This window comes from Etheostoma spectabile, unplaced genomic scaffold (genome assembly GCF_008692095.1).
Source record: "Etheostoma spectabile isolate EspeVRDwgs_2016 unplaced genomic scaffold, UIUC_Espe_1.0 scaffold458, whole genome shotgun sequence".
In the NCBI taxonomy this organism is placed as follows: domain Eukaryota; kingdom Metazoa; phylum Chordata; class Actinopteri; order Perciformes; family Percidae; genus Etheostoma; species Etheostoma spectabile.
Window position 1 is genome coordinate 333837 of NW_022605613.1, and position 10429 is coordinate 344265.

General features: G+C 42.9%; 1 protein-coding gene across 1 annotated transcript in view; it reads left to right on the plus strand.

Annotated features, from left to right (window-relative positions):
* Nucleotides 1-10429, plus strand: part of syde1 (synapse defective Rho GTPase homolog 1) — a 25532-nt gene that overhangs the window by 7908 nt on the left and 7195 nt on the right. Inside the window, exons 2-9 of the mRNA XM_032511753.1 lie at nucleotides 1-238; nucleotides 466-868; nucleotides 2141-2467; nucleotides 3712-3907; nucleotides 4039-4229; nucleotides 4696-4803; nucleotides 4920-5008; nucleotides 5832-5969. The exon at nucleotides 1-238 is cut by the window's left edge and continues 20 nt beyond it. Coding sequence (XP_032367644.1) covers nucleotides 1-238; nucleotides 466-868; nucleotides 2141-2467; nucleotides 3712-3907; nucleotides 4039-4229; nucleotides 4696-4803; nucleotides 4920-5008; nucleotides 5832-5969 — 1690 coding nt within the window. The remainder of the gene's footprint in view (nucleotides 239-465; nucleotides 869-2140; nucleotides 2468-3711; nucleotides 3908-4038; nucleotides 4230-4695; nucleotides 4804-4919; nucleotides 5009-5831; nucleotides 5970-10429) is intronic.

The following is a 10429-nucleotide window of genomic DNA, read 5'->3' on the forward strand; positions in this document are numbered from 1 at the left end:
ATCCCCAGCTATGCAGACCCCCCCCCTCCCCCTGGCGGACCCCGCTGACCCCCCCTTTTCTCCCCAGAACCGGATCACTGTTGCTAAGAAACAGTCGTGGGCGCGTCAAGGCTCCGTGGCCCCGCCCCCCTCCATGCAGCCAAGCCCCGCCCACCGAAACCCTGACTGGGAAATTCCACCGGGGACATCCCAGGATGCATCTGGGCAGGCCCGGAGTCAGAGGCTAGCACAGGAGAAGGTAGGTTAGACCACGAGACAGGATCAGTCCAGTCCTCCCTAAGACCACCAGACTGGATCAATCTAACTTTCAATAAGACCACGAGACTGGATCAGTCCCATCCAGTCCTCCCTAAGACCACCTGACTGGTTCCAAAACGTTGTAAACCTGTTTTTAACGTAAAGCACGTTACATTGTTCTTGTGTTTTGATTTTACTTTGACGTCCCATTTCTTCTTCTCCCCCCAGACGGAGCCGTGTGGCGTGGGTCTGGGGGTCAGTCCCGTCCCTCCCACCCCAGGCCTGCAGGACTCCCCCCAGGATGTCCTCGGTCCCCCCGTTAGCAACAAGTTCTCTGGCCAGCGAATGTACCTGCAGAGCCTGGACCGCAGCAGCCGGGCCTGGGTGCTGTCCTCAGGAAAGACCCAGGCTTCAGACGAGGCCTCCAGGCTGCAGCCGGAGCCCAGCAGCAACATCTGGTACAACCCCATCCCCGAGGAGGAGGACCCCGCCGGGCTGCGGGACGTCTGGAGGAGACAGGGGGACACGGGGGGGAGGGGAGGTCAAGAGAATCGGAGCAGGGACGGCCCACTAGAGGGCGCCAGCCCCAGTGTTAGCCACCAGGCTGATGACATCACAACAGAAAACACAGGTAAGTAGAAAACTCCTAGTTCCCTATCCCAGGAATAGTTCCCTATCCCAGAAATAGTTCCCTATCCCAGGAATAGTTCCCTATCCCAGAAATAGTTTCTAATCCCAGGAATAGTTTCTTATCCCAGAAATAGTTTCTTATCCCAGGAATAGTTTCTTATCCCAGGAATAGTTTCTTATCCCAGGAATAGTTCCCTATCCCAGGAATAGTTTCCTATCCCAGAAATAGTTTCTAATCCCAGGAATAGTTTCTTATCCCAGGAATAGTTTCTTATCCCAGGAATAGTTCCCTATCCCAAGAATAGTTCCCTATCCCAAGAATAGTTTCCTATCCCAAGAATAGTTTCCTATCCCAGGAATAGTTCCACAGGAATAGTTTCCTATCCCAGGAATAGTTTCTTATCCCAGTAATAGTTTCCTATCCCAGGAATAGTTCCACAGGAATAGTTTCCTATCCCAAGAATAGTTTCCTATCCCAGGAATAGTTCCACAGGAATAGTTTCTAATCCCAGGAATAGTTCCACAGGAATAGTTTCTAATCCCAGGAATAGTTCCCTATCCCAAGAATAGTTTCCTATCCCAGGAATAGTTTCTTATCCCAGGAATAGTTCCCTATCCCAGGAATAGTTCCCTATTCCAAGAATAGTTTCCTATCCCAGGAATAGTTCCACAGGAATAGTTTCCTATCCCAGGAATAGTTTCTTATCCCAGGAATAGTTCCCTATCCCAGGAATAGTTTCTTATCCCAGGAATAGTTTCTTATGCCAGGAATAGTTCCCTATCCCAAGAATAGTTTCCTATCCCAAGAATAGTTTCCTATCCCAGGAATAGTTCCACAAGAATAGTTTCCTATCCCAGGAATAGTTCCCTATCCCAGGAATAGTTCCCTATCCCAGGAATAGTTTCTTATCCCAGGAATAGTTTCTTATGCCAGGAATAGTTCCACAGGAATAGTTTCCTATCCCAGGAATAATTCCCTATATAGTGTGTTTCCCATGTTGTAGAGGTGTTTGAATTCTCTGCAGATAATTTCATTCACTATGTAGTCCACTATAAAATTCCCACAATGCACTGCTATTTTAAGCATACATACGATATAGCCTACACGTTACTCCGTATCCCACAATGCAACACGGTTGAGTTTTCCCGACACTGAAAAGGAAAAATGGAGCGGGATGTAGTTTCTAAAGAGTATAAATGCAACATGTGTAATAATCAACTTTTACAGTTGTCCTGAATGCTCGGTGTGTTGTTCCCTGTCTCTGTCCCCCAGACCCCGCCCCCTCCGACTCTAGCCCCGCCTCCCAGAAGAAAGGGGGCGTGTCCAGCAGCGTGATTGACAGGCTGCGGTCTCCAGGTACGGTGAGGAAACTCTCCCTGAAGATGAAGAAACTTCCTGAGCTGCGACGCAAACTCAGCCTTCGCTCCTCGTCTCGAGCCGGCCGCCAGGAGACCGACAGCCACGGCCACGAGCCAGCCAATAAAAACGCATCGTCATCGTCGGCCAATCAGAATGTGATCAGCAGGTATCACCTGGACAGCTCAGCCCCCCCGGCCAGACCTCTGAGGCGCTCATCTAGAGGACGCTCGGCCAAAGGAGGTCAAGTTTCAGCCGGTTCTCATCAATATATATTTATTTATATATGTATATATATATATTTATTTATATTTATATACATATATTTATTTATATTTATATATATTTATTTATATTTATATACATATATTTATTTATATTTATATAGATATAAATATATATCTATATCTATATCATAATTTATATCTATATATCACTAAATATATAAAATATACAAAATATATATACAAAATAATTTTATATATATATATTTAGATATATATATATGTTATTTATATTATATATATATATAGTTATTCTATATATATTATAATATATATTTATATTAATATAAATATATATATAGATATTATATCTATAGTATCTATAGATATAGTATTATCATATATTTATCTATAATAGATCTCTAGTATATATATCTAAGATAGTATCTCATAGATAGATATCTATATATAATAATTATAGTATATAATTATTTATCTATATATATACTATAGATAGATAATTATATAGATATCTATATATCTATAGATAGATTCTATAGATAGAGATCTAGATATATAAAGATATAAATCTATATTATCTAATATCTATAGATTATATATATATATATAGATATTATCTATATATCTATAGATATCTAGATATATAGATATCATTATATATATTCTTATATATAGAAGATATCTATAATCTATTAGATATATATGATAAATATTTATCTATATATTAATATATATATATATATATATTATATATTATATATTTATGTCTATATACTATATTATATATCTATAGATACTCTATATATATCTATAGATATATCATATCTATATATATATGTATATATAGATTATAGCTAAATAATATATATATATATATATATATTATATATATATAGCTATCTAGATATAATAAATCACTATACTATCTATATAATAGATAGTATAGTATTATCATAATATAGGATAGATATAGATAGCAACTATATAATATTATATTAATATATTATATATATATATCTAGATATCTATAGACTAATATCTATATATATATAATATTATCTATTATATATAGATATAATTATATATATACTATATATATATAATATTATATATATATATATATATATATATATTTATATCATACTATTTATCTATATATCTCTAGATATAGATATTTATTTCCTTCGGCCTGCTGTCATTAACTCACTTCTGCAGCTGCAAATATGAACTTTTTTTTTTCAGGTTATCTGAGCGATGGGGACTCCCCCGAGCTGCTGCCACGGCAACAGGCCCCCCCCATCCCCCCCTCCCAGGTAAAGGTGTGCGACGTGAGTCTCTTCCGCCTGTACGTGGGATCCGACCCCCCGAGGGGCAGCCAGCGGGTGACGGGGCTGCTGACGGTGCATCTGCTGCGCCTGGACCAGATCAAGACCGGCAGGTAGGGGGGGGGGGCGTTCCCACTCACCTCCATACAGACAGGGTCAGATGTCTGTCTCCACGGCAACGGGTTGGCTATTTTTCTGCTGCTGTGTGTCAGGACAGATCAAAGGTATCTCCGCTCGTCCTCAGGTCCGAGGACAGTAAGGACGTCTTCCTCGCCATCCAGGTGGACGGCGTGACCAGGGCCAGGACGTCCCTGCTGACGCTGCGAGGCTCCTCCCACCCGCTGGACCACGCCTTCCACCTGCAGCTGGAGCGAGCCCGCCAGCTACGCATCGTGGTGCTGACCCCAGGGAACCCTGGGAACCATGGTAACCCTGGTAAGATGGAGGAATCCTGATCTTAGATATCTAACATATACTGTGGAAGGCTCCTGAACCGCAGCGACGTCGTTACGTCTCCATTAAAGTCAACGTGTGGACCGTCCCTTGTGTTGTCCTTTGGGTCTTAAGAGACCTTCCTGTATTCAATCATGTCTTTCTGCTACCGAGGACTCGTCCTCTGGGGTCCCTGGACCCGTAGTGTCCTCAAATGCGTAACTCACTACCCTCATCTTGTCCTCTGGGGTCCCTGGGACCCGTCCCGCACTCAAATGCGAATCCCTGGTCCCTGGTAAGGGTTAGGTTCTGGTTCTGTTTATTGAAACTACATCCTGTTGTATCATGCAATCACACGTGAACTCGTGAGATCTCGTCGGTCCTCGAGACTTCAGTTGTCAGTCATGGCCGCAATAAACCCGGACCTGGTTGGTGTTGACGGACGTTTTGCTGGTTTGTGTCTCTGCAGCCAATCCAGCGGCGGCAGTGGGCGGGGCTAAAGGGACGGATCCGACGGGTCCAATCAGAAACAGAGTCTGCGGCCTCGGAGGCGTCTCCATTCCTCCGCTCTTTAAAGGTTCTCTACCAATTCATCTTTACTGCTTTAATAAATAATAGAGACACAACAGAGGGGTTGGGGGGTGGGGGGGGGGGGTTCTGCTGAGATATGAAGGACTGTGTTGTGTCCCTCAGGGAGTCGCTGTCAGCAGCTCTGTGTGAAGCTGGAGCCCAGAGGACTTCTTTACGTCAAACTGTCTCTGCAGGAAAAATGGGACACACAGGTACACAGTGGGACACACAGGTACACAGTGGGACACACAGGTACACAGTTGGACACACAGGGACAAAGTGGGACACACAGGTACACAGTTGGACACACAGGGACAAAGTGGGACACACAGGTACACAGTTGGACACACAGGTACACAGTGGGACACACAGGTACACAGGGACACACAGGTACACAGTTGGACACACAGGGACAAAGTGGGACACACAGGTACACAGTTGGACACACAGGGACACAGTGGGACTCACAGGTACACACAGGGACACAGTGGGACACACAGGAACACAGTGGGACACACAGGTACACAGTGGGACACACAGGTACACACAGGAACACACAGGTAGACACACGGACACAGTGGGACACACAGGCACAAACAGGGACACAATGGGACACATATGCACAAACAGGGACACAGTGGGACACACAGGGACACATAGGGACAAATTGGCACACACAGGTACACAGTGGAACACAGTGGGACGCAGGGACACAGTGGGACACAGGGACACAGTGGGACACAGTGGAACACACAGGTACACAGTGGGACACACAGGGACACAGTGGAAGACAGTGGGACACAAGGACACAGTGGGACACAGTGGAACACACAGGTACACAGTGGGACACACAGGGACACAGTGGAAGACAGTGGGACACAAGGACACAGTGGGACACAGTGGAACACACAGGTACACAGTGGGACACACAGGGACACAGTGGAAGACAGTGGGACACAAGGACACAGTGGGACACACAGCCCAGCAATGACTCAGCATGTTTCATTGTCCAATGGCTGAACTTGGTCCCTACAGCCCAGCAGTGACTCAGCACTTCCTGCCAGCGTGTTCGGGGTGGAGCTGCACCACCTGGTGGAGAAAGAAGGATCTGCGTCTCCGATCCCTCTGCTCATCCAGAAGTGTGTTGCAGAGATAGAACGACGGGGACTCAAGGTACCCCCACTCTTCTACTCTTCTTTATCTTCTTTTTTCTACTCTCTATTCATCTTTCTATTCTTCTTTTCTAACTTCTCTTTTCTATCTATTTTCTAACTCCTTCTTTTCTGACTTCTTTCTTTTCTAATCTTCTTTCTAACTTCTTCTTTTAATTCTCTTTTCTATTCTTTTTTCTACTTCTTCTTTCTAATTCTTCTAACTTCTTTTCTACTTCTTCTTTTATCTCTCTTTTCTACTTCTTCTTTCACTTTTCTTTTTAACTTCTCTTCTTCTCTTTATAGCTTCGTTCTCTTTCTTCTATTCATCTTTTCTAACTTCTTCGTTCTGACTTCTTTTCACTTCTCTTTTCAACTTCTTCTTTCTACTTTTGACTCTTCTTTTCTAATTTCTTTTCTATTCTTCTTTCAACTTCTTCTTTTCTACTTCTTTTTCTGTTCTTCTTTTCAACTTCTTCTTTTCTAACTTCTCTTTTTTCTGACTTCTTCTTTTTAACTTCTTCTTTTCTAACTTCTTCTTTCTTCTTCTTCTTTTGACTTCTTCTTTTCTAACTTATTCTTTTCTAATTCTTTTTTCTATCTTCTTCTTTTCTCTTTTTCATGACTTCTTTTTTCTAACTTCTTTGATTCTTCTTTTCAACTTCTTTTTAACTTCTTCTTCTATTTCTTACTTCTTCGTCCTATTCGTCTTCTTTTCTATACGTCTTTTCTACTTCTTCTTTTCTAACTTCTTCTTTTCTAACTTCTTCTTTTCTAACTTCATCTTTTCTAACTTCTTCTTTTCTGCTTTCTCTTTCTATCTTCTTTTTCTATCTCTATCTTTCGAACTTCTTCTTTTCTGACTTCTTCTTTAATTTCTTTCTATCTTCTTCTTTCTAACTTCTTCATCTTTCTATCTTCTTCTTTCTGACTTCTTTTTCTAACTTTTCTTCTTTTTCTAACTTCTTCTTTTCTGACTTCTTCTTTTCTAACTTCTTCTTTCACTCATCTTTTCTAACTTTTTTTTCGACTTCTTCTTTCTAACTTCTTCTTTCTTCTTCTTCTTTTCTGACTTCTTCTTTTCTGCTTCTTCTTTTCTGACTTCTTCTTTTCTACTTCTTCTTTTCTAACTTCTTCTTTTCTGACTTCTTCTTTTCTAACTTCTTCTTTTCTATCTTCTTCTTTTCTAACTTCTTCTTTTCTGTTACTTCTTCTTTTCTGACTTCTTCTTTTCTAACTTCTTCTTTTCTAACTTCTTCTTTTCTACTTCTTCTTTTCTAACTTCTTCTTTTCTGACTTCTTCTTTTCTAACTTCTTCTTTTCTGACTTCTTCTTTTCTAACTTCTTCTTTTCTATCGTCTTCTTTTCTAACTTCTTTTCTAACTTCTTCTGTTCTTCGTCGTTTTCTAACTTCTTTAATTCTTCTGTTCTATCGTCTCTTTTCTATTCTTTTCTATGACTTCTTCTTTCTCTACTTCTTCTTTTCTACTTTCTTCTTTTGACGTCTTCTGTTTCTATCGTCTTCTTTTCTAACTTCTTTTCTGAACTTTCGTCTTTCAATTCTGCTTTCGAACTTCTTCTTTTCTGACTTCTTCTTCTAACTCTTCTCTTCTAACTCTTCTTCTTCTAACTTCTATTCTCTTCTAATTCTCTTTTCGCTGTTCTCTTTTCTAACTTCTTTTGTTCTTTTCTAGTCGTCTTCTTTTCTAACTTCTTTCTAACTTCTTCTTCTATCTTCTTCTTTTCTAACTTTTCTGTTCTATCTCTTCTTTCTTATTGATGAAGACACAGAGCCCCTGAGTGCAGTGACGACAGATTTGATTCTAGCTGACTATCAGGACGTCCTTTTCGGTTCTGTCTCCTACCGTGTCTGTCTCTCTAACCTGTCCATCTCTCTGACTCGTTGTCTCTCTAAACTGTCGGCTCTCTGACCTGTAGTCTCTCTAAACTGCTACTCTTGTGTCTGTCTGCCAGTCTGTCTCTCAACCTGTCTGTCTGTGTGTCCTCTGACTGTCTCTTCTCTCAACCTGTCTGTCAATCTGTCTGTCTCTCTAAACCTGTCTGTCTGTCTGTGTGTCTCTCTGACCTGTCTCTCTCTCTAACCGTCTGTCAATCTGCTTCTCTCTATACGTCTGTCATGTTCTGTGTGTCTCTCTGACCTTTCTCGTCTCTCTGACCTGTCTGTCTCTCTAACTGTCGTCTGTCTGTGTGTCTCTCTGACCTGTCTCTCTCTCAACCTGTCTGTCAATCGTCTGTCTCTCTAAAGTGTTCTGTCTGTCTGTCTGTCATCTTGACCTGTCTGTCTCTCTGACTGTCTGTCTCTCTAAAGTGTCTGTCTTCTGTCTGTCTCTCTACCTGTCTTTCTTTCTAACCTGTCTGTTGCCTGTCTGTGTGTCAGGTGGTGGGTCTGTACAGACGTGTGGTTCTGCGGCGGTGAAGAGGAGCTCCGTTGATTGGTTTGAGAGAAACAGTTCAGCTGTTGTCTCAGCGCGGATTGTCCGACATCAACGTCCAGCACAGGTTAGTGAACGCACCGGGGCGTTTACCCTCGGACACGCAGGGGGGCGATTACCTGTAGACACCGCAGGGGGGCATTGTAGCCTGCATGGACACCGCAGGGGGGCATGTACCTCTGGACACCGCGAGGGGGCGTTCACTCTGACCCGCAGGGGGGCGTGTACCTCTGGACACGCAGGGGGGCGTTACCTCTGGACCGCCGGGTAAATTAACAATTTCATAACATTTCATACAACTATTTTAAACATTTACAGCCATAGATTTCATTCAAACCTTGAGCAAGAGTTTGTAACTGACCAATGCAACCACTTCCTTTAATTTCCAACTTTGTAAATTGTTCCAGTTGTGGGGGGGGGCAGATATGTGAAATGCCACCTTACCAACTTCTGAGGGACACTTGGTCAGACAGTAGCAGTAAAGAAATTACAGTCTTCCGCTTTTGGTGAATATTTTCAACACGATATGAGGGGAGCAGACGAGAATACCCTTTAAATGAACATGTACCAATGATTGTCTACGGTTCTCCAACGCTGCAGCCCACACGTGTGTACAGTTCCCGTGGTGTGTTGCGAGGCTTACAGTTTTAGTATAAACTCAATGCGGCATGATAACAGAGTCCAGTAGTTCAATACTTGGGTTGGGGCATTTATATAATGGTCCCTAATCCGAATGGTTAAATGTTGCAGCTGCAAGTTTCCTTTCTGCATGAAAGAAAACATAGCCTATTTCTAAAGTAAAAGCCAATTTTCAGTCTCAGTTTTTCACCAGTTGTTCAACATGTCCCTTAAACTAAGACTGTCATCAACTAAAATACTAGATATTTAAAAGATGTAACTCTTTCGATTTCGCTGCCCTTGAGAGTGACATAGAGGATTATTGCGATTGCTCTTTTGCTTTGGAGAATAAACAACAACTGCGTCTTATTTGCATTTGAGTAAGATCCAGTTGTAGAAACATGTTCTGAACTTTGTTGAAAGCGTTTTGTAATAGAGACACAAAGCACTAAGAGTTTTTGAACAAAGCTGAGATAACCATATCATCAGCATAAATGGTTAAGTTGGTGTCCTAAGAACCTGACCAACATTGTTCACATGGCTGTCCCTGGATACCGCCAGGGGCTTACTGTACCCGCCGGGGGCACTGTACCTATCTGGACACCGCGGGGGGCATGTACTCTGACAACCGCCGGGGGCATGTACTCACGTGGTTCCTCCTTGCTGGTTGGACATAGACATGGTTTTGGCTAACCGGTTTGGTCCTCTCTGTATTTCCTCAGGGTATCGAAGGACTACCTGCGGGAGCTGCCTCTTACCGCGCATCAACCAGGAATCGTACCAGTGTGGTCAGAGATGCCTATGACTGAGACCCCCTCTGTCCCACCTGGGACCCCAGATCTGATTCCCAGCTGGCCCAGACACCGGGAGCTGCTGTCCGTCTGCCGCCTGCAGAGAGGGTAACACAGAGTTTCTCTGCTGCAAAATTTTCATATATATATATATATATATTATATGTTAGATAGTGGTGTGTGTGGTGTCCAGGCCACGTTGTCCCTGTTGCTGGACCAACTGAGCCTGGGTGGCGTCCCTCAGCGTCCAACAGGATGAACCACCAGAACCTGGCGGTGTGCTTCGGCCCGGTGCTGCTCACGCCGACCCAGGACGCCTGGAGGGGGCGGGGGAGGCAGGGGAGGACGAGGGGGGGAAAGGGTCTGGGAGGAGATAGCGAGTGCAGTAGATTTAAACTACACATCGAGGACGTTCACTACCTGCTGCAGCTGTGGCCAGTGAGGGTTAAATTATTATCATTATTTTATGGTGTTATTATTATTTTCATATGAGTATTTTTTAGGCGTGTTTTTTAGTTATTTTGTACATTTCTATATTAATATATATATATCCATATATTATATTTATATTCTTCCTCAGTGCCGAGCCATGCGTCGTCCCAGAAGACGACCAATCGCGA